Below are 25105 nucleotides of genomic sequence, written 5' to 3' on the forward strand. Positions count from 1 at the left end.
AATACAATATCATGTCCTACTCTGTACTGTGTTATTTACTCTGCACCATCTAATAGTGGACACTATCAAATAGGAAATGGTTTCTACTAAAGTCCTTAAAATTGCAGCAGCTTTTCTTTGTAAAATTAATCTAGACAATGTATGAAGCTGAAATGAAACTTCATTACATGCAAGCCTCATGCATCATATGGCTTATTAACTGTAGCACAGCTGTTCTCGTTCACAAAAAACACTTAAGCGGGCCAAGATGCTTAATAATGAGTTTCTAACTAACCTCAGTTTCTGAGACATAAAGACCCAAACTTATTTTCTGCAAGGCCTTAGAGGCAGCTAATTAACTTTATCTCCATGAGACTGGAGTTTCTGCAGGAAGATGCTGGTCATTGAATTTTCCTAGTAGCATCTTATTTGTCAGCCCAGAAATTATCTACTTCTGACTGTCCACTTCACCCCTTTTATATTCTAACTTAAGTCAGGAGAAGTTGCTCCCTCATCTTTATGCATATTCCTGTGCAGGGTCTGGAAACCTGCTTGATTCAGCATAAAGCAGAAGATGCTCTTCCCATCATTCTGGAATAGACCGTGCTGATGTCGTCTTGAATAATTCAACATGCTCATAAACCAGCAAGAGAGATTCCAGGAGTGGCAGGAAGAAATAGGAACAATATTAATCATAGAATCATAGAATCATAGCATCGTTTAGGTTGGAAAAGACCTTTAAGATCATGAAGTCCAACCGTTAACCTAGCACTGCCAAGTCCACCACTAAACCATGTCCCTAAGCACCACATCTACACATCTTTTAAATACCTCCAGGGATGGAGACTCCACCACTTCCCTGGGCAGCCTGTTCCAGAGCCTGACTACCTTTTCGGTGAAGAAGTTTTTCCTAATATCCAACCTAAACTTCCCCTGGTGCAGCTTGAGGCCATTTCCTCTTGTCCTATCGCTTGTCACTTGGCAGGAGAGACTGACCCCCACTTTCAGGTAGTTGTAGAGAGTGGTAAGGTCTCTCCTGAGCCTCCTTTTCTCCAGGCTAAACAACCCCAGTTCCCTCAGCTGCTCCTCATAAGACTTGTGCTCTAGACCCTTCACCAGCTTCACTGCCCTTCTTTGGACACGCTCCAGTACCTCAATGCCCTTCCTGTAGTGAGGGGCCCAAAACTAAACACAGTATTTGAGGTGCAGCTTCACCAGTGCTGAGAACAGGGGGACGATCACTTCCCTGATCCTGCTGGCCACGCTATTTCTGATACAAGCCAGAATACTATGGGCTGCCTTGGCCACCTGGGCACACTGCTGGCTCATGTTCAGCTGGCTGTCAACCAATACCCCCAGGTCCTTTTCCTGCGGGCAGCTTTCCAGCCACTCTTGCTCAAGCCTGTAGCATTGCATGGGGTTGTTGTGACCCAAGTGCAGGACCTGGCACTGAACCTTGTTGAACCTCATACAGTTGGCCTCAGCCCATCGATCCAGCCTGTCCAGATCCCTCTGTAGAGCCTTCCTACCCTCAAGCAGATCTACACTCCCGCCCAACTTGGTGTCATCTGCAAACTTACTGAGGGTGCACTCAATTCACTTGTCCAGATCATTGATAAAGATATTAAACAGAACTGTCCCCAATATTGAGCCCTGGGGAACACCACTGGTGATTACTACAGTGAAAAATGTAGGGGAATGCAGTAGTAAAAAACTGAACAGCTGAAATAACTAGTGGTTCTAGGCACTACAGGCTAGATATTTACAAGCAAAAGGAGAGACAATACACGGTAACAAGATCCTCCTCACCGACGTATGTGATCCAGTAGTGTAACTTAAATATATGATGACATCCACTTCCCTCTGTGGCCTTAAAAGTGGAGGACTGCTGGTATTGATGAAAAATCCAGCATCTATCATGCCCAGGTGATCGGTATTGTGCATCAGCTTGTTGGGACGTGAGTCTAACACAGTGTCTAAAAGGAAAATATTTCTTGGAATAAGAAATGATCTGTAGCTATTTTGACTGAAAACAGAAATGCAAGGTGGAACAGACCATCCCAGAGGCCTGGTTTAATTTAATTGCCACATTACTGGATTGTCAAATAGGCATGGGAGGGACTGCAAAACGCCACCTAAGTTCCTGTTCTGAAAAGTCTTATATGTTGAGATTCCAGGCAATATATTCCAGTAACTTATCATACTCATTAGTGCCAGTAAGCTACTTCTAATACTTAACCTAAATTTGCCTTGCTTCATTTCAATCATTATTTCATCTTTAATTCATCATTGTCTGGGACAACAAAATATTCCCATCCTTTTTTACATTTGGATTTATGCCTCCCTCTCAGTCTCCTCTTCTTTGGACTACAAAGCCCCATTCCTTTCCAGCTTTCTCTCATAGGTCATATTTTCTGGGGTATTCCAGTTGCATCTGAAGTTAGAGGCACAGTCTTGCCAAATTAAACTTTCTCCCATGTTCACTCTGCTCTTTGCTACTTTAAATTTGGTTCTGTTGGCTGCAAGCCTGCCCTCTCAGTCTGGACCACAGGGATCTCAGCTAAAGCACATAAACACATGCTTATATTTAAAAACAGCCTAAAATACCTGACAACACTGAAGTCTTAGTCTCTTCTCTCTGTTCAGAAAAGAAGTGTTCTTTCAGGAGATTTTTTTTGCCCCTGTCAAGCCCAACAGGGTTCTTTCCTAAATTCTCCACCCCAAAACTACCTGAAAACGATGCCTGTTAAATATTAGTCCCCATTACCTTTCCATCGACAAAAGTGCTCATTCTCCAGGTAGTTGTTATGCAGCTGGTAGCCCTTCAGGAAATTGTGGTGCTGGGCAACGGAGAAGCGGTCAGTCAATGCCCCCCGAAGGGCGCTGGACAGGGGGCCAGGAGGAGTGTACATGCGAGTCCTCAGTTCGTGGGGTCTTGTAGGCAACACCGGGTCTTCATCTATAAGAGGGGACAAAAATTGATGAACTGTTTGTTAATTGATTTTCATTTCTGGTTGTCCTGGTGTGTAGGAGATCTCGGGGTTGTTCTGGGATGATTCACTAAACACACAAAAACTGTTCTGAAGGAGAGGAGTGGCTGCTGGACAAAGCTCTGTTGATGGTCTTAAGCTTTGGCCTGAAGACAGTTCGTTAGAAGCGGCCTTTAGTCCTGGAAAAGGGACACCTTAAGGAAACTAAGCAATTCAGAGAATGTCCTGTCAGAAAGTTACATATCCTCACAGGAAGATATCATGAAACAGAGGCAAGCATGGAGAAAATGAGGCTGAAGCATATGCTCCCACTCAGTCAGATAGGCAACAACAGGGCACCGTGGGGTCTATTGCAACAGTGACAGCTTCTACCTGATAATCACCCATGGCCAGATGAGCACATGCTTAATCAGTAGAACGAGAGCATCCCAGGAAAACCTGGGGCCTACATTCATATTTAGAAACTATAGGTAGTTTTCAGGGTGACTACATGGCAGTATATGTGGGTGAAAAGTAGAAACGGCACAAGGTGTGGTTTCTTGAAATCACAACCTGCTTTGCCAGACCAAGTGGCTGACAGTGCAGCAGGAGAGACTTGGTGGCTTCCGTGATTGCACTGATGTATTTCTTTATTTTCGGGATGTCTGTAATTATAATTACTATCATATTAAATGATTTAGCAATAAAACCATGGTTTCTGTATTGCTTCAGAAAATACCCTCTGGGCCTCATTTATCTTTGTGCCAGAATGAATCAAATGCAGTAATTACTGTACTGAGTAACAAAATAAAAACCCAGGAAATATTGATTAACCAATTGATATTCAGGTTTATTCTCTGCACAGGAAGTAAAAATAACTGTATTCTCTGCCGCTGGTTCTTGGTTCTGTATGGCTGAGTGAGAATGGGCAATGCCAAAGCACTTCCTGAGAAATGTGTGACGCCTCTCAAATTTCCTCTTAAGGACAGAGCCTTTTAATCAGTAGGGTTTTAGTAAGTCTAGTAATTACATCAGCATTTCCCTGATTACCCTCTTCCTCTTAGTCTTTACGGTGGGAGGGGAAGTCACTGTCTCTTAGGAGGATCCTATGATGCTGGCTTCCACATAGTTGACAGGATGATGCACAAAGGCATCCAGAAGACTAAGTGTCCATAAATGAAAGGCTTAATAATTTCTCACCAACTTCTTCTATTCTGTCTTGTGTCCATCTCTTCCAGAAGTCCTCTGAACTGTGGGACAGTCCCCATATTTGTAATAGGTTCACAGAAAAGATACTGCTCCACATACCTGTAAAAGGAATTAGTGAACACAAGGACACATTCTAACAAGAAACTGCCTTTTTCCTTTTATTTTGACCTCCTGGATTAATTTTTGAATGGGATTAATTCAATTTTTTCTAAACATTTGGGCTGTTAAATTCCTCTTAACTTTCTATGGCATTGGTTCAGGTCATGCTGCCATCAGTTCTGCACCTAACCTACCGCATGGCTCTGCCTCACGGTAAAGAGAGAGAAGAATGGGAGAGAAGTAAGGAGAAAAAACACTCCCTTGAGAAGCAAAATAAGAGCTCAGATAATGCAGATTTCACAAAAACATCCTTTCCATCCCTGTCTTCCTTACTCCAGCTTCTCTTTTTCTGCACACGCTCTCGTCAGCTTTCACGCACCCTGAATTGTTTCACAGTGGGATGAACTGGCTCTTCAGCCATTTGGTTTGTAAGAGAAGATCTCACACTGCAGCATGTAAAGGCTTACAGATGCAGTGGGCTCCTGCTCCACTGTGCACTCTTTTCTCCATCCAGGATTGCCCCTCTTTGCCTCTCCACAGGGGCACTGGTGGCTTTGTTGACAAAACACAATGCCACCATTTCATCTGCCATTGTAAATTTAAATATGTGTCCTAATTAGTCTACCACAATTGGACTCCTTAATTTTCAGTGGGGCACAGAAACCAGTACAGCATACACAGTATGTAGGAAATGAATTTCCCAATAGTGGACCAGGTAAAAAGGGCCAGACCAAGAGGTAGTATTTTAAAGATACTCCTTGGGATTACGGACTATTTAATATCACAGCATGTTTACTGAAACCAAGGACCTTCTAAGCAGCACAAGTGTAAGAAGAGATGACTGAAACTGAACTCACACTGCTCTGTGTTCACCTGCCAGTGATTCTGACTCCTTGGTAAAGAGATATTATTACTTTTACACACAACCCATCAGTACAAGTCAGGGACTGACCAGAGAGATTCAGAGTCCCTTTGCTTCTGGTCTCATTTTTTGTCCTGGGCAGCCTGCATCTTTAGTAGATGGGATTCTCTACATGGAGTTGAAGTAAAACCTTGCAGTGGAAGCACAGCTGCAGGTTTCCTGCTGTCTCAAAATTTTCATAAGTTAAAGTGCATTCAGAGATGAATTGGAAGAATAACCAAAGAAGTGGGAACTATTCCTCACAATGAAAGAATTAACGAGCTTTATCTATTCCATCTATAAGACACAATGTTAAAAAGTTTGTGCATACCAAAACAGTGACAAGAAACTGAAAAAATACATGGGATTTTTTACTGTATTCTTTTGGACAAACTACCACACACCTCCATTTCCCAGCAGGTGATATCATAGCAGTGTTCAGTATGTTAGACCAGAAAAATCCACCCGTTGGTTAACAGCGTTGCACCCCTCCAAAGTGCCTCTGTGCCAGGACAATGCAATACATCACCTTGAAGGTAGCAGATCCGGGATTCGGGGAGCTTTTTTAACAAGCGTCCCATGAAGAACTCGCTTCCGAAATGCTCTGTGCGAACGAACACGCCATACTTCAGAAGTCCCACCTCGTAGGGGGTGAACTCCACCCACTCTGCAATACAGGCACAGCGGGACACTCAGAGGGATCTCAGCTGGGTGTGGAGAGAGGGGCAGCTAGAGCGTACATTGGTCTGACTTCTGTTTGCCTTTGCAAAGCCTTGCTTATAAATGATCGCCTGCAGGGCCAGTGTGACAAAGGGGAAGGAGGACCAGTCACGCTGCTCATGGTGGTGCTGCCGGTGGCACAAGGCACATGCTGGGAGAACAGCAAAGCTCCAGCTCTTACACACCCTGTGTGCATGCACCAGCCCAGGGTTCTCCAGCATGCATGAGGTTTCGCTCTGTCCTTACATACACCACATCTAGGTGAAAGTACTTCCACTGTTACCAATACAGTTAATTTAACTTCCCTTGAATAATTTGGTTATGTACAAAGACAGGTACTCAGCTATTCAGAAATGATTTTTTTTTAAGAGGCCAATTATACTCTTTATGTGTGGTACTAAGGAAGACAGAACTAGTCCTTAACTTTCTCAGATATCTTCTCCAAGTGAAGTGCAGTTGTCTGATATAACTGCAGTGTCAGCAAAGACTGGGACAGAAAGGTCATGAATTATAATTTCCTTTTCATTCAGAAGTGGTTGATTTTTTCACTTCAACCATAAAAAATGTGATCTGAATTTCTTCTCCACCTCTTCTCCTCCTCCAGCTGCTTCTCCTCATGGAAAAAAATAACCAAAACAATGAGCGAAGGAAAAGATTCAATTGGGAGTAGGTTGGATGCTTTCCCAAACTTTATCATAACTATGTGGTCTTTCTTCATGCTGACACTATAACTGGGCATTGACAAAAAGCAGTATTTAATTCTCAGACAATTCTAATACTTCTTATTCTAGGTGGATCAGATAATATTTCAAAAATGGCCTTGCTGGCAGGATTTTGACTGTATATGTCTAGACAGTGAAATGCCAATCTCAAAAAGCTCTTGTATTAAAATTGTAAGACATGGAGATAATGGTTATTTCTCCAAAAAGCAACTAACACACCAGGACTGTTTTCTCCAAGTGCTACCAAGCAGAGAAGAGCAAATCACAGGAATTCAGTTGCCAGTTTTAGCCCCACAGGATCTGAAACATCATCCTTACCTTTGAAATCATTGGTGCTGTAGTTGTCCCGGACGCTGACCGACACATAGATGGGCAGTGGGTTTTGGCCATCACAGAGTGCTTCTTGCTGCTGTGAAAGTTTGTGGGGGTCTTTCTGGTTTTGAAGAAAAATGGTTATGTGAGAAGAGATGGAAATGACGCATGGCGAATTCAATGCCCCCAGTGCTGGAGGGGCCGGGCGACTCTGCCCGCAGCATGCAGGATGTGCCATGGCAGCTCCATTGCACAGAACACTGCAGACACCCACCCGCTGGTGACAAACCAGTCTCCCAGGGTCTGGCCTGACTTTGTGCACGGGTTCACAAAAAGACAAGGAAAGGGAAAACTACTTCTGCATACATATCTGTACGTAATAGAAAGTACTGCCCTGGCAAGTAGGAGAAGGGACAAGCTGCCCCTTAGCATGAGGAGCGTAGTGAGCAGTCCTTGCTCTCCTGGGGCTGAAGGAAGCCCTTGATCATGTTGGCATTGAGTTTCCTTTCTTAGTACACAACAGCTATCATAGTCCAGCCTTGCAAGGGGACTGGAATTTGGCAGCAAGTTATTTTCATCCCACCCAGCTTCTTTTCTGGAACAACATATTCTCATTGAAGAAGTTTGTAAAAAACATAAAATCTAATGAACTGCTGACAAATTTAAGAGCAGCTAGTTCTGGCAGATTAGGAAGAGGTTAATGGTTATATAGCAATAGTCAGCACTGCTCAAAGGCAAAGATGCTTGGCTAGACTGTGAGGGGGACCTCATCTAGCTGAAATTAAAGGAGAGGCAGCTATTCAGCTTATACCTTTGTTTAATATGTAGTATTCCTCTCTGTATGTATTTATTTTCTGTTTACATATATGTAATACTATATATGTACTTATATAAAAACAAATCAATAAAACCAAATGAATGAATGGCTGAGTGACTGCAGCATTTCTGCCCCCACTGGAGGACACTTCTATTCAATCCTCAACCACTCGTCCCTTCCCACTTCCCAAGTGCCAAAGCACACATCCTTGAACTGTGGTCCAGCTGGAAAGGAGGACTGCTGTACTGTAGGGGTAGAGACCACTTCAAATAACGGAAAAGTAAATTTGTTATTGCTTGTAAAAATTAATATCACTTAAACCAACTACTGTCTGAGCAGCCCTTCTCATCAAAAGTAAAATATGCACTTGCCTCCAGTGTACCTGCAGATCAAGCTACCTGCCAGTGGATGCAAATCACCAAGCACTCCAGCTGTTTCATGCTTGCATTGAATAGTTTTAACACTGTTGAGATTACTCTGCTTTGCATCTTGAACTCTTTTTGCATTTGTAATCTGCATCTTAGGCAGATTGCCCGAGATTGCCTCCACTTCTATTTCAATACCAACCAGAGTTCAAACGGCTGCATCTACAACCTAATTTATTAACATATAGAGTGTGTTTCTCCCTAGGCAGACTATTAAAGGAAATTAAAAAAAAAAACTTGAGAGTTTGTTGACATGGAGAACTCCACTCTGTTTTGAGGTACATTCTCTGAAATGATGGGCTAGTTTCCTCTCCATTCACTAAGAGAAAAATACATGGTTCTCTAAGAAATGAAATATACATCATACCCCATCATTTAGTAAGTACTCAATCATGAGCCCCCAAAGATCTATAAATGATGTCCTGTATCCCTCTTCTTTCCTCTGACAAAGCTGCTTGTTGTAGTACTTCATGCGATCCATAGAGAAACAGCCCATCTTGCATTTGGTTGCTTGTTTCTGGGCTTCACCAATATGTGAGTCTAGGTCCTTCTGCGACCAGTAGGCATCTCTGTATAAATTGGCCATGGTCCTGGAGAAAGATAACACAGACAGCAAAAGTCAAAAGGAGCAAAAAAAGACTTGAAATTTTGTGCCTTTGGGGACAGAGGTTTACATTTAGGGATTCACTTCTGCTCATACATACTCTGGTTTTGCTGCTCCATCCAGCAGAATGAACACTCCAGGGTTTCTATGACAGTTTTAAAGATGGCTCTGAATGATAAGGTATTTTTTTTATGTTCTTGATTTTTTTTTAAACAGAACTGGCAGCAACTTAAGGGATAAAATTGTCAGATGTGAATATCCGTACATTTCTGAAGCACAAACTAGGCAGAAAATTATAATAAATTTTATTTGCTTGTTTTCTAGAACCATAAATCCGTTCACACCAGCTGCTGTCTCTTGGCTTTGTATCGCTTAGTGTTAATCTTATGGTATCTCTATGCTTTATTTTAATGCCTCTACCAGCCTTCCCTATGTGGGACCATCAGATGTTGGGCAGTTGTAGGCCCTGTGAGCAGAGAATAACACTGCCCAGGGGAACTCAGTCCTTTCCCAAACTGACAGGTTGCAGGGGTAAGTGTGCACTGTCCTGCAGTTTTCTCTGTGTGACCACTTAGAAAGCAGAGCCGGTCTCAGAAGTTACTGGGAACAAAAACAACTGGGACATCAGTGGAGAGATGAAGAGGTGTGATGCTGTGGGCATCACAGTTACATCCACAGTAACTACTTAGAAACCATTTTGACAAGTGTAATTGTCATATACATATTTAACTGCTGCAAATGTGGAGTTGAAAAGCCCAATAAAGAACTGCTAATAAAAAATCGGTTCATCAGATCAAGCTAATATTTAATGACCTGTTACTGAGAAACAGCTTGTTTCTACAGTGTTTGAAGAACATGTCCTGGTCTGCTTTCAGAAGCTCCCCTCTGCAACAGTGTCACCCTCAAAAGGCCTGGTCAAGCCTCCTGCACAAGCTGGCTTACCACGTGGTGCCGGACAGCCCACTGATGTATGTTACACAGTCCAGGAGATTCAATTTCTTGAGTCCCATGAGGCTGCCATATAGTCCTGTCATTGACTTCAGTCCTCCACCTGTCGTGATGATAGCCACAACAGGGACCTGTAGGGCAGAGGAGGATGGGACATTCACACCGACAGCGTTCAACACGGCACCCCAGACTGCAACAGGGTCTGGCCACCACACGCAGCCCAGGTCCTTATCTCAGAGCCCGGGTCCCTTTTCAGAAGGAAAGGCTCCAAAGCAAAGCAATGACTGCTACTGCTGCTTCCCTTTGGATAAACATGGGTTCAGATATTAACCCAAGCCTGGGTTCTTGCCCATCTCCAGGGCAAACAGGGGCACAGATGAACAAGAAGAAACCCTTCTGTGGAGGCAACAATGTCTTTTCTCTGCGTTTCCCACTCCTTTGCCACTTTTTTCTTATTTTACATCTGTTACTACTATATGAAGATCCACATGCAAACTCCATGAAGAAATACACTCAGTTCAGAGCCAGTGTTGTTAAGCTACCCTCATCAATGCTGTTATTCTTCAGTGTTGTAAAGTTACTTTAAAATAAATTATGTTTTATATTTTTTTTTATATTATATACTTTATATTCAAAATCTACACCACCCCAGCACAGACATACTTCATGGTCCAGCAGATCCTGTTGTAGGTGAAAAACGTTTTTCAGGGCACTTGCTACATATCTCTTTCTTTTCCCCAGGAAAGCCATCTCCTCTGAACATAAGTCAAACCCAAAGCGCATATCCAGGTCTTGGTGGCACGAACAATTACTAAGATAAAAACAGGCACATATTTTACATATTAACACACCCATATCAATCTTAGGACTTCGATCAAAGATAATCTACAGCACCCTTCCCTTCAAACAGGGTGATGCAATGTGACAGGAGCAAGAGAGAATATTCTAACTATTTTTAAAAGTAAGAAAACGTATTTCAATTAGTAAGCTTAACCAGTGGCATTATACCCCGTTACGACTAATTGATGAAGAAACAATGTACAGTATCTACAAATGAAACAAAAGATTTAAATGAATATTCTAAACTCCAAAGAATTACGAGTTTAGAAAATCTGTGCAAATGGTCGAAAGTGAGTGTATTGATTTCCATTTCACGGGATATTTTCTCATTCTAGATGTAAAATAAAACCCAATTTTCAAATGATGGCATTTCCAACGTCAAGGAAAATTCTTATTTTGAGCAACTCGAGTGGGAATGCATCCCCCTCTAGTGGTAAGCATCGCTGGGGAGGAAACTCATCCACCCGCCTGCCAGGCGCGGGTGGCCGTGTCACCATGCTTGCTGGAGGAATGACCTCGGTGACATCCAGCCCCCGGATGGATGGAGATGAGTCACTGATTTTAGTGGTGCAGGATTTCACCCCCACTGCTCTGATCTGTCTGCACTTGCACAAGCTGTCTCACGGGTCAGCACTGGCAGTTTTATTTCATGTCAACCTTGACTCAAAAGTTGCAAAGCATAATATTCCTCAGAGGAAGATTTAATTTTAATAAGTCATTCTTTAAAACTCCACTGTTGTAGCTTATTTCCCTGGGCATTTGTGCTCTTCCACTCACTAACCTCCCTCCTGTCTCTTCCTGCCCTGCACCTACAAGACATCAATGGGCAAGAGATCTGGCATGGTGTCTTCAGGCCAGAGCTACCTGTGGACTCCCTGGCTGGCCAGTTAGCTCTGGCCAGGCATTGCAAAATGGCAGGGTTTTGCTTTTTCTTTCAGTGACAGAACTTCTCTCTTCTACTGACTCCATAATTTCAATGAACCTAGTAATGAAATTTATTTATGAGATTTCTCCACCATCGGGTTTGGATAAAATCAGCCAAATGATTACGACTGTATTTGTAAATGAAGACATGCAAGGGGAATTGAGTTAGGTGGAGCTGCAAAAGCCAGTTTCCATTGTAAATCAAAATACAAACAAACTGCTTTTAAAGTTCTCTGAAAGTAAAAAAAAAAACAGTAAGTGGGAAGCAGTTTTCCTGTCCTGGAATAATGCTGGTTTTCCTGTTGTCATTGATCACTTGCCTTTCTGAAATGAATGATAGAAAACTCTGTTTGAATTCAAAATTAAGTTATTTTTCCTTTTTATCTCCTAGTCAGGCACACACAAAAAAAGATCAGTTTGTCCAGTTCTGTGTGTTACATATATCTATGGATAACATGAAATATCTTCATGTTTACTGATGAGTATTAATGTGCATGTCTATAGACGTCAAATCAACAACCACATTGTCTACCTTAGTTTCTACTCAATATACAGTATAACTGGACTTAACAGAATACATGGTTTATCGCTACTGAATACTCACAGTTAAGAAAAAAAATAAGTGTTCACAATTTCTGATCAAGTTTAATGTTTACTCCTGTCTCTTCTCGTTTTTTTTAGTCAGCTTTGTTCTTTTTGTGAATTTCAGAGACTGACATTGATCAAAAATAATATTATGTGGTCAGAAGGGAAGGGATAATGCTAAAATAAATACATGTTTATCAACATTTATTAATTAAAGCCAAATCTTCCTAAGGCTAATTATGTATAATATCCTGTGCATGTATTTTATATTTTATTAAAAGCATGTTCTAGTTTTCAGACTGAGAATGCCTGCTTGTGTCATTTCCATGTGGCTAAAACAATATCAAAATCAATAACCCAAGTCTTTAGGAATAGAAGAAGATCTCTTACCAGCTTTGTGCTCTCACATTCAAGTCAAACCTTTTCTCCTGGAAAACAAGAATATGTACTGTAATTTTTTAATTTTCATTTTAAAATTTCTTTTTTCCCTTTCTGTCTTGGGGCCAGAGCTTTAGATTTTAGATTTAGACCCCAGCAAGGTCTGGCAATCGCAAAGTTAAATGTCTGAGATCTCAGCATATATTTCCAAAAGCATTCACTTATCCTTAGTGGAACATCCCTACCCACAGATCTCAAATGTTTCCAGGCTACAGAAACCATTAACAATCTTGGTATAGGAGGTTTCTGAGACTCAGGCAGTAGGTCCCATTTCCCATGTTATTCACAAGCTTTCTGCAGCATCCTGAAATACCATTTTTTGTGCATTTCCTATTCTTTATGCTCTAATACACAGCAGACCTTTAACATCCTGGCTACAGTCTCACAGTGAAGACACTGCAATTCTGCATTTGCTTCTGCCAAGACTTCACCCTGTCTTAAAATCATTATTGCAACCTTCATATTAACTGACAAAAAGTGCTCTGTTCTGAGAGGATGTTTTAATGGCCCTGAAATCTGATGTTCTCTTCACAACATAACAAGTAATATTTGGACAAGACTGTCCCTAATAATCTCGACATCTGTAGATGTTTCTTAGCAGAAACACATTTTTTTATAGTAAGGATCTTTTTCTTCTATTAATTTCATTCAAAATTATAGAGCACATATAGATTTATTTCAAGCAATATTCTCATTACATTCTTAAAAATCCATATGCTATGTCTAATATTTTCAATATATTTTAATATATTGTCCTTTGAAGAACATGGTTTACTAAGGGCAAGTTTATTGACTTTTTCCAAGCTTCTGTCCAAGGAGCAAATTTCAGTTTGGACCCTAAGCAAAGGAGGGGTCAGTGAGTCTTTAGGTAAACAGGCAGAGATCTACTGAAGGAATCATCGTATTTTCTGACATCCTTGTTGGTCTCTGTATCCACTGCTGGCACATAATGGAGATGAATCAAATGGAGGGACAACCTGCTTCTGTGGAGAAAATAGGTGGAGAAACAAAGCTCCTGTTTGTTCAAGGTCTGAGAAAAAATCAGAACATTTCTGACCCTCTTAGCAGCCATCTGGGACAATATTATGCGGAATGGTTTCTACTTGAGTGACCTTTTATTCCTAACAACTGAAAGTGATGCTCACCTCTGCAATTGTCATTTTCCTTCCCATGGGCAGTGAATTCAGCATCACGACTGGGGAGCCCGTCTCTGTACTGTACTTACAGGTCCACTGGGAAAACAACATGCTTTAGAACAAAACCAGTAATGGGTTCCCTCTTCCCCTCCTCCCACTTTCTAGAGAGGCCCTCATGCTTGGTTCATCATTAAGGCCACTTCCAACATACAGGGTGGTAGTGCTTCTTCTTTGGCAACATGACATCGAGTGTTGGCTCCGCATATTTGATATAGTGGAACTTGGTGGGACCTGATGGGCTGGCCACTCCATCGGGGCCCAGCGTGATATCCTGCGTCCCCTCAAAGGAGCCCTTCACAGTGAGGGAAAGCTCTTTCTCTAAAAAAGCAAAACAAAGGTAGTGAGAAATGTCACTATAATTTAACCAGAAAATTGTGCTGGCTTGATTAAAAACGCGGTGCGGGTAGCAGAGCTGTAGAGTTTGAACCACAACTTTGTCTAGTGGAAAGTGCTCTGAAGGGAGTGCTGGCAGCAAAGGGAAAGGAGCAAAGCGGATGCTATTTTCATAGGAAGGGGATTCTGAATGTTCTCACTGTTATATAAAACAGGAATTTCAACTTTAATCGGGTCTAATAGACCTTATTTACATATAGTTAAGGGAGTACAAGAGGCAGTTATTGAAGTCTGTAAGAACTTAATGTGTTTACCTGGTGTTAACTGCACTGAATACTGTACATACTATTTATTCTACTAACACATCAGTAAGCATGCAACTATTGGTAGATACATAACAAAGCAATAACCTTACTTGATTTTTGCTGCATCTTCTCTGCCACTTCAACTTCCAAGCAGCAAAGTTCACGACACTGTAGAAGACAGAGAACAGGAATCTGTGAGAAAGATCATCACATCCCAACCTCGTTACTGGGAACTGTGAATCATTCAGCTTTTGGACATGTCTAATTACCTGAAATGCCCAATTCCCTGGCATTTCTGGCTTTTGACCAGCAGCCACTGGCTAAGAAAAAGGAAAAGCTTTGGAGGGAGTTGTAGAGCATGCTCCAGTGACAATGACATATAATTAGGCACAGTAAGAGGAAGATACAAAGAAAAACAGGAGCATTTTCAGGATAGTAGCATAGACACAAAGCGTTAAACTGGGAAAAACATAAATGAAAGATATGTTGCTGAGAGATCAAGAGTAAATAGTAGAAAGGGTTTTCTGAAGAAGCATTGCTATTACCATTTTGGGTTGTTTTTTTTTATGGCACTCACTCATGTAATTATGATAGGTCAAAATACTTAGTACTGAGCTTACCCACTAGGCATGGCTCATCTCCCAGGGGAGGAAAGGTCTGGGCAGGTTATCAGCAAGTGGCTTCACAGTCTTTTTACCATTTTGCTTTGACAGACAGCAGTACATTTTTTTGAGAGTGTACTGGTACCAGAGGAAAGCTCTGTGTATGTTGTGTGTTGAAACACAGGACAAATGGAAAATAATGGGACATCAACAATGAACAGGGCAACAAAATATCCCATTCTCAAAGTATCTAAATAGAAAAGAGGGAAGAAAGAGAAAGAACTGGCCAACGGGCTTCTCTAACCCCCACACTCCTTTCCCCTTTATATTAAGGAAACACTTATAGACAATTTCTTGGGAAAAAGATACATACCACCAGGACTCCATTGGTAGCAATGGCTTCATGAGGACCAGAACTGGGAAACAAAATTAAAAACATGGATTTTTTAGATGAAAAAAATGCCCGCTCATCCTTGCCCAGGGTGTTGCCCTTTCTTCCTGTTTAGAAGAATGACAGCCAGAGGGACCCCAGCAGGGATGTAACAAGCTCCTTTCCATGCTTGCTTGGACTGAGCACTGCTCTGAGGGGACTTGCCTCTGTACCAAAACTGAGCAATGTGTATCATGGCTACTTTTTTGCAGTGCAGTCTCATGATTATCTAAAACGGAATCTGTGGTTAGGCAGTCAAATTCTTCTCCTCACTATAACATGTAAAGTATACGTGTTTCAGTGGTAATATGCTTATACATCAGCATATCCCCATTGGAAAGCCCAGTTCTGTGTATTTGCTGGTATGCAAATACAATCAAAGGGGCACAGGACAGTGGGTACCAATTACATGGGGGGAAAAAAAGCTTTCTAGATCATTCAGGTGAAGTCAGGAGATGGTGTGAGGTGACTTGAATTCTGGTCTTTGCTCCCCATTAGTATGAAGGCTGACCTTAGGTTGGTCACTTTATTTCTACCATGCCTTAGTTATCTTGTGACAACACAGAGACAAAAATACCGATTCATATGGATGGCAGGCTGATCATGCTGGAGGAAAAACCCTGCACTAGAGCTTCCGACACATTGTCATTGTATTGGGCAGAAAGAAAACAGAATTACTAAGACAAAAACAGTGCTGCAAGGGAAAATCAAAGGAGTCAGATACACTGAAAATCTAAGCAGGATGGTTCAACATTAGGAGTCTATCCAATGCATAAGCTGAAACAGGCATGGGAAGATTGATAGACATGCATGCATACAAGCGCATGCACACACATTCAGAAAGTCTTCTGAAATGTCCCCAGCTAGACAAGTCTGACATTGTGGACAGAAAAGACAATGCTGGGAGGTGTGTCTTTGGGAACAACTAAACTACAGAACAAGCTGACTGGAGGGATCAGCCAGGTGTCTGAGACTGCAGTAATGATGTAGGAGAAGTCTGGCACTTTTTCAAAGAAATCACACAAAATGTGACTTCTAATGCTATTTCTTTGTTTTAGCATTTAATGATTTTTTCATTTTTAAAATAATCTGTATATCACTTACGCAGCCTCCAATTTAAATTCAACCTCTAGCTCCTCCTTGGCCTGAAAGAAAGAACAAGAAATTAGATGAAGTATCTACTTAATGCTTTCTCCCTTGTCTAAACCCAGGTCCCTGGTGTGCAATATTGAAGTAACTGGTTGCAATGTATAGCCTGTGATAAATACTTCAGACTGGAAGGTCTGAAACAACATTTCAAACCAGGTAGTTTACCAATTCCTTCCTCACCTCCTTCCTTCTTCAAGGTATCTTCAAAACAACCTGTACTTTTATCTCTTAGTGTGAAGCTCTGCAGAAAGACAATTTGCAACTTGCTTTGTCTTCTGAATTCTACCTTTTTCTCCTAACTATTCCTGGCACTGTCTTGCCGTGACTTACTGTCCTTGCTATTAGCTTGGAAGATATTTTCCACCCATCACTTTAACATAATAAACAGAGACTGGTATTATTGAGTGATTCAGAGTTACAGTTATGCAACCCCCTGTAAGGCAGTGTTGATACGTATGAGCTAGTTGTGAGTGACCTAGTTTGGGTACCAGAAGCAATCTGCCCATGGTAGCAAGAAGTTGTGTGCAATGTATTTCACTGATCTCATCCATAGATCTCAAAGGGAATCAAGACTCTTTTTCTCATTTTATAGATGGAAAACTGAGAAACAGAGTAAATCGGTCATTCAGAGCTCCAAAACTGCACTAACTCCAGTAGATGACTCAGCAGGCTCAGCCCTAGCTGAGATATCACTGCAGAGGACAGTGCTGCAATACATACAGGGGCAACTTCAGCTTTGCCTTTGAGGTGAAAGTAGATACAATCAGAGGGGCAGGGGATAGTGGCTATGAATTACATGGGAAAAAAAATTATGGATTATTCACCCTGCAACAGCTGTGCAGCCTTGGTGTTGCTCAGAGATACCTCACAGTCAGGTCCCTCCCCTACCTACTGCACTGTTTCAATCATATGCTCTTTAATAATTTATAAAAATACTGGGAGGAGGGGCTCAGGCTCTCACATCCATATTTTTTACCACATTTTTTGTGTTTATATTTTGAATGCAATTCATGTACCCATTATTGGGATAAGTCATCCATGTCAGATTCAGAAAGCTCACCCCAAGATTTTGAAAGTGTTGTATAACTCTCCACTGGTTTCTTAGTTGCTTTATTTTTTGCTCTCACCTTCGCGCTGGGCTTAAAACACAGGAGCACTGTTCTTTCAATTGGAAGTTTAGCAATATCAAAGAGTGCACAGAGGAGATGGTCGTCTGGAGTAGCAAAATCCTCATCATACACTGTCAGTTCCAGCACGTTCTGGAAAACAGGGGAGAAGGGTTTTTTATAGTTTCTACAGTCTGAACATCATTAGCTCTAGGGTGAAGAAGGAGTGTTGGTGTTGTGCTTGAGAAGAAAAGTGGAGAAAGTAAGTATCATTGCCCTTTGGAAAAACATACTGTAAATCAAATATTCATTCTTCCCTAGTTCACTTTAATTGCTGTAACATGAATAATACATTGGCTATACCTACACGACAGCTTAGTTGACTTCCTAATTCTGTATCCATCTTGCACTGATTCATATGAGTCTCTGGTTTCCCTAAAACTTCAATACTGAGCTCAGTTTCTGGCCCTCCTAAACAGCACCATCGAACAGGCACAGGAACACAGTAATCTCTGCTGTTAAACAGTTTGAACAGTCCCTTATCTTGTGCCATCTCTTAAACAGTTCCTGGGCACAGTTCAGGAGATAGATAGGACCCACCATACACAAAACCTTCAGGCTGCTTCAAGCAGGCAACTTTGGCTCCTTACCTTGACCTGACTCTGGATCCTGAAGTAGAAGGTTTCGTTCCACACTGGGTTGTTGGAGTTTCTCACAGTTTTAGTGCGGGACTTTTCACACGTTGCAGTCGGCAGCCACAATGACACATAGCAATCAGCCTGGCTTACTGGGTAGGGAAAGAGGCAAAACAATTGGTAATGTGGCAAAGTAAGTGGTGCTGCATGATACTGGAAAGGTTACTGCGTGATACCAACAGCAAGTATGAGTTATTTAAAGGCAGAATGCCTGATGTAATGCAACTCTTTTCAAGATATCCTTCTGAGAGGGGAAAAGCACAGACCATAAGATGATCTAGAACAGGAGGTGGTTTCTGTTCTTCCTTGCATGACGTACAGACAACAGCAATGTTGTGCAGAAAAGAAGAAGGTGAGAATTTCCTCTTCTAGTCAGCCACTTTTTTCAGTTTCTCAACCAACAAGCTTTCCTGTGTGCATGTGTGCACGCACACACACGCTAACCCTCAGTTGCTCTCTGATGAGACAGACCTGGGAGCCTCCTCCACCTTTTGAGAAGTGCAAAAGGTCTCCATCTCTGCATTGCCTTCAGTGATTTTCTTGGTGAGGGTTTGTGAAAGCAGCTACAGAACTACCCCTGTTGTAGGAGACAGCAGAGGCTTCCTCCAGAAGGAGCTCATTGAATTAGACAGTGGATCTTAACTAACTGCCACCTCCAGGAAGAGAGGGACCAAGTCTTTCTCCAGAAATGCACCGGGAGAAGGTTAGTGAAGGATATTCCATCCCATATCTCAAAGGCACCTAAATTAAAGTATATCTCAAATGGCTACAGACAAAAATGCGGTATACTGTGTGCCAGGAGAATGCAATGTTTCTTCATGCAGGTTACGCAAAATACTTCAGCACCTTGAAACTCTCTCTTACACAGTTCTTAACAATAAAATGATCAGATATCATGTAATGCAAAAGGTAACTAACTTTGAGAATGGATGTCCTTTGATATGAGACTTTTGAGAGACACAAGTGATGGCAGCAGTAAATAGAGAGGACCCTTCAGCAGCAGGTAAGGATTCTGCAGGTAGATCAGGGGAACAAGAGCTTGTACGCTGACATGTGGGGAAAGGGAAAAACTCGCCTGGCTGCAACAGCAGCTTTTTCTTGTCTTCTCCTTTTCTTTCCTTCTCCACCAGGTTTTGCCAGGTGTCACCCTACAGCCATTGGCCCTGTCTCAAACTGGGTGGAGGTTGCATTTTATGTTGTTGAAAGTGTATTTGTTCAAAAAAGCTTGCTGCTTTTCTGTCCAAGTCAGAATGAAGAACTGAAATTCAGAACTGCTTGAGAAATTACATAATGCTGTGTGATATGTCAACTGACAGCTTAATTATTGCTTTTCTACTTTTTAACATTATAATGCAGAAACGGAAAAACATTTTTAATTCTGTCAAATTGTTCCTAAAAATTTGTGGAGAAATCAACACATTTCTGCAGAGTCAAAAAACCAATATTCCTCTGGTGGAAAAATTTGTCTGGAAAATATTCAGCAGGCCCTAGCCCTCTCCCTTTCCTGCTCTTTTTCACCTTCCATATCTTATTTGGGAAAAAAAAAAAAAAAAAAGGTTCTGACAGCAGTTTAACTGTCCTTGTCTGGAGTCATATCTTCTGCTTTAATTCACTTCTACCTTTCCACCACTCTTATCTCTTAGCCTCCTTCCCTGTACTTTCTTCCTGACTGTGTTAGCTGAGAGGACATTTCACCTCCCGCATTCAGGTTTCCTCCTCCCCCCCCCCCCCCGCCCCTTCCTCTGCTACAGGCTGCCTTCCTGCTCTGTGTTCTAGCCCACAGGTGGAAACATCAGAAATGACCCCAGTAGCATCTGATTCCCTCACACAGATGGCATGATGGGCTTTGCAGACTGATGACTCAGAATCATGATTCCCAGGGATGCCTTTTCACTTCAGACATTTTGGTTGCATACTATACTCTTTTGCCTCCTGCTCTCCTTACACCCATGCCCACTTTGCATTAAGGTCTGGAAGACATACCCAGGTCTTTACCAGTCCTGTGGGTACAGATAAACAATAAGCAGCATCAAAAGCCCCACAATTTAAGAAGGATGTGAAGGTCCTTGAATGCATCCAGAGAAGTCCAACAAAGCTGGTGACAGGGCCAGAAGGAATGTCCTCTGAGGAGCGGCTGAGGACTTCGGGTTTGTCTAGTTTGGAGAAAAGGAGGCTGAGGGGCAACCTCATTGCTCTTTACAGCTTCATGAGGAGAGGAAGTAGAGAGGAAGGTGTTGATCTCTTCTCCCTGGGATCCAGTGATAGGACACATGGGAATGGCTCAAAGCTGCACTGGGGGAGGTTTAGACTGGACATTAGGAAGCATTTCTTTACTGAGAGGGTGGTCAAACACTGCAACAGGCTTCCTGGAGAGGCGGTTGATGCCACAAGCCTGTCAGTGTTTAGGAGGCTTTTGGACAATGCCCTTAATAACATGCTTTAACTTGGTCAGCCCTGAATTGGTCAGGCAGTTGGATTAGATGATCTTTGTAGGTCTCTTCCAACTCAAATATTCTATTCTATTCTATTCTATTCTATTCTATTCTATTCTATTCTATTCTATTCTATTCTATTCTATTCTATTCTATTCTATTCATAAAGAATGCAGAAACACTGGAGTGCAGAGATGATGCATGTTGCAGCAGGCTGCCAGGAGACTGACTGCTAACATGAAAACATTGGTTGCTCATGCCAAATGTCTCCCAAGTAAGGGTAGGTCAAGTCAGCCTGGCCAGTCTGGCTGCCTTACACATTTTGCCTTACTTAGGCACATCAGTATCTCTCTGAAAGAGGAACAAAGTGTCTCATCTGCATCTTTTCCTTGCAAAGGAAGTTGCTTGTCTTTATTTCATTTATAGACAGAGTTGATTTAAGAGGCAAATTTAAGGCTGCCCTCCTTCTGTCTATAAGACACCACTTTTAACTGCCTACTACTTGTCAAATTCCAGCATTCAGTCTATGTGTTTCCAGGAATCATGTCTGGCTTGGACTGGGCATTTTGGGAAAGTCTCATCTGGAAGAGTTTAACTTTTTTCCAAGGATAAGACAGAAGAAAAAACATTACGCTTTTTCATATTAAAAAAGAAATGCTTAATCATTTCACTGCCAGGTAATAGCCCTTCTACACCTTGCTCCAGACTAGAAGAAACAAGCTAATTCTAGAGCAGTATTGCACCTGTTCCACCATCCATTATTCAGGCAATGCCAGAGTAAGGATCTCCCAAACCAGAGTTTGCATTGGGAATACCGTGTTTAATAACGCTTGCTAGACTTAGACTCCATGAATAATTTCTTTTTGAATGGATATATTTTAACATCCATACAGTCCTGTGACAATGATTTCCACAGTTTACATGTATATTCCTTTTATTAATTTTAAACTTCCTGTTTGATAATTTTATTGGGTGCTCCTTTATTCTTGTATTGTGAAAAATGGTGAAAAATTACTCTTTATTCACCTTCTCCTTCCTATTCCTTTTTGTAGAGACAGCTTCCATGTCGTCCTCAATAATTTCCCTTCCACTCTTAACACCTGTAGCCTACTTAGTCCCTTTGGATGTAAAAGTTGTTTCAGGTCTGTCATCATAGTGCCTTTCTGCAGCTTCTTTTGTTACTCAGTGTTAGAGGCTTTTGCAGTGGACCTATGGAACATACCCCCCTCAGAGGACTGTATTAGCATTGATTTGGTTCTGTATGACTGTTGATTTGTGTGGTTTTTTTTTTTAATCTGGGAAATTCTATGCAGATAATAATGCTTTGAAGAATTTTGAAACTGCAAAAATAAGTATTCAATTATGTTTGGAGATTCTAGAAGTAATGATACTGATTTTAAAATGTTTTAAAAGTAATTCTGTATGACTACTGCATGACTTTAGGTTTATCATTGGAGATCAATTACTGTTGGCTGTTTGGCTGGCAAAAGTACTCTGTTCTACTGATGTGATTCATCATTCTTGTATCTTAACTGTACTTTGAGATACAAAGTATATCAAACAAACCTTAATTATATGCATAGATGCAGGCAAACTAGTCAGCTGTGTATTTAATGCAAAATATTGATTCAGTTCTGCTTGCACAATCTCTTTCTACAACCTACTTATTTGTGATTTTGTCTTGCCTCCTGACACGCACAAGATCTGAGATGAATCCTTGATGAAACTTTTCTGTGTTATTGCATCATTACATGTGTGCCACAGCCATGGACCAGGAGGGAGGTACAGGCACAGAGGGTGCGACCCAATGATATGACCATAGATACCGCTAGCATATCCCTCACTCGGAGCTGTGACACAGGGAAGTCCTCTGATATACCTTCCAGAAACATATGTCACAAACACAGGGTAAGGTGGGAATAGTACTGCATGGTAAATCCAGATCTTCATCTTTCAGAACATCTTCCCTGGCTCTTCCTGTGCAAGAGGCTATAGTGCTGATGGCTGCTGCTCACAGTGAAACAGAAGAATCAAGAGAGACAGCAGGGTTACACCATTTCCCTTCCATGCTCACCCTAGAGCTAGTTTCAGGATCCTTTCACAGGTGGTCACACAGCTGTATTGATTCAAAAGAAAACAAACTGTTAAATTGTCTATTTTGTGTGAAATGCCCCTCCTCACTGCACATGTGAGTAGTGCATGTCCTTTAACTAAACAGTGGTATTTTCCTTTCCTGCTCACTCACTTCCCACCACTTACTTTCCTGCTGTGTGACTCACACACTTGCACAACTGCAAGACTGCTGCACGAGTGTTAGAAAGGACAGGGCTTCCAGCTCTCAGTAAGCATATTTTTCAATAGTCATTTCAGGGTAACTAATAATGGCATTAGCCTGGTGGTAATGATTTTAGAAATTTTTTTCTTGTTCATTTCATCTGTGTCAGAACCAAGATTGGGGGGATGAAAAAGTTTGCTCCTCCCAGCCACAGTTCCCAAGGTGATACAATCCAACGGCAAAGTGGTCCCTTCCTTTTGAAAACACAGGATGTGGTCTTTTTCATCTACCTGTGTCAGAAACTTTCCTTTCTTTGTGAGAAAGTACTTATCCCCAAAAACACATTCAAGTCTTATAACCAACCAGAATGCACAGCAATAACATTAAATGAAACAGCAGCAAACAGCAAGGGCTGACCTGTTTTATAACAATTAGTTTACATAAACACTGGGTTATTTCAGAAACACTTGGGAAATGTTGCTATACAATTATAAAAGAAAAATTGTTGCCTGTACCCTGAGATACCACTAAGAATGGAGATACTTACAGGTGTCCACTCGCTGGAGATTTCTCATCCGGATGATCCTTACAGTCAGCAGGTAGCAGGGAGAGGATTCTATCTGGAGAAGAACAGTACAAAATGGAGTATGAATAAGAGGGGGAAAATATCAAATGTGCAAACTAATCAAGCGCTACAAAACAATAATACAGTCGGTAAAAATTGTGTCAACCATCTCACTATTCTGCAGATGAAAATCTGCAACATAAACTTCTGCTATTAAAGAAGTCTTGTTTTAATATTTTATACATTTCACTGTCTTTTTGCTGTGTTGGTCTGAGAGTCTGGATTGTTCATCATAGCAGAAAAGAAAGGGTTAAATCCCTGTCAACTGATACTGTCTGTGAGACGCTTGCAAAACCCTTGCTCTGAAATTGCAGAGTTTAGCTCTACAACATAGCTACAATAAGTCTCTTGAACAGAGTAAATGCACTGGTGAACACCATGCTGGAGTTGTCAAAATACAGGCAGTCTTACTCAAAGTTACAGTCAATCACTTAGTAACCACCCATGAGGTCCCATCGCATTGAAAAGAGCACTGTTGCCACTGACTCTGACGGGGTAAGCCCGAAGTACCGCTCTCAGAGAGGTGTTTTTGCCTTCTGCTTCAAAACCATAGATTTCTCTTTTTTCCCTTTACAGTTGTATGGGAAAAACAGTAACAATAATCTGAGCTTTTGTAAATCATGACTATGAGATAAATCAATGGCTGAGAATTGTTTCCAGAGGATTTAGGGGGTAAGGAATTAGGTATGGGCTGCCGTTGGGGAAAAACAAAGAACAATACCCCCCTCCAAAAAACCCTTAAGTTTGAAAGTGCTTAACATCCTTTGGTCCCTTTGAATGTCTCAGCCATAACCTTCTATAAAACAAGTCTCTCCAGATTTTGTGACTGCAGGGACCTCTTCCTATTTATTATTAGAGGATAATGTGATTTCCTTCTTCTAAGGAAGGCGATTTCCTGCTGGCTTATTCCATAAAGCTGTCTCTGGCTCAGACCTATCTGCAAAAGGCTACTCTGACAAAGCCAATGAATAAATCAGCATTTCCTGTGGCTGTGACACACGGTCATTTCCTCACACTCCTAGAAACATTTCCACCTGCATAAGTGGTTACAACAGAGCCCTCCAAATAATTCTTTTTGACAACTGCTATTTTTATCAACTGATTTCCTCTCATTTAGAAGCATCCTTCTATTTCTATAGCACTTCAGAGACTTCCTACAATGACTATAAACAAGCAGACAAAATAGATGTTAAGGCAGATAAAGAGAAGCTGGAAGAATCTCACTTAAAACAATACGTGTAATGTTGCCAATTTTTTTTAGCAGAACAGAGCAAAAAGAACCTTATTTTCAGATGGGAAGACAATTAGGCCTTCTTTGTCACAAGAAATTACTTTTTCAATTTGTGTTTAAAATCCTCTCTTTTCTCTCCTAACACATCATGTTATGTTAAAAAGTTTTTGCTGAGATCTTAAAGAGGGTTTCTGCTTTTGCCCCTCCTATATGTGCCTCAAGAATTCTTTGTTT

At 41.5% G+C, this 25105-nt stretch overlaps 1 protein-coding gene across 1 annotated transcript in view; it reads right to left on the reverse strand.

Annotated features, from left to right (window-relative positions):
* The window catches only part of LOC104020442 (cytosolic phospholipase A2 epsilon-like), a 35794-nt gene that overhangs the window by 2066 nt on the left and 8623 nt on the right, over nt 1–25105 (reverse strand). The window contains exons 3-19 of the mRNA XM_087746785.1: nt 23563–23635; nt 18264–18400; nt 17635–17766; nt 16463–16503; nt 15302–15344; nt 14437–14494; nt 13840–14006; nt 13638–13724; nt 12445–12482; nt 10369–10516; nt 9700–9836; nt 8521–8743; nt 6918–7032; nt 5687–5824; nt 4149–4256; nt 2747–2938; nt 1789–1955 (exon numbers count right to left, since the gene is read on the reverse strand). Coding sequence (XP_087602911.1) covers nt 1789–1955; nt 2747–2938; nt 4149–4256; nt 5687–5824; nt 6918–7032; nt 8521–8743; nt 9700–9836; nt 10369–10516; nt 12445–12482; nt 13638–13724; nt 13840–14006; nt 14437–14494; nt 15302–15344; nt 16463–16503; nt 17635–17766; nt 18264–18400; nt 23563–23635 — 2004 coding nt within the window. The remainder of the gene's footprint in view (nt 1–1788; nt 1956–2746; nt 2939–4148; nt 4257–5686; nt 5825–6917; nt 7033–8520; nt 8744–9699; nt 9837–10368; nt 10517–12444; nt 12483–13637; nt 13725–13839; nt 14007–14436; nt 14495–15301; nt 15345–16462; nt 16504–17634; nt 17767–18263; nt 18401–23562; nt 23636–25105) is intronic.

The sequence above is a fragment of the Nipponia nippon genome, unplaced genomic scaffold, assembly GCF_047370975.1.
Source record: "Nipponia nippon isolate SJK-2023a ecotype South Korea unplaced genomic scaffold, ASM4737097v1 scaffold_10, whole genome shotgun sequence".
Classification (NCBI taxonomy): Eukaryota; Metazoa; Chordata; class Aves; order Pelecaniformes; family Threskiornithidae; genus Nipponia; species Nipponia nippon.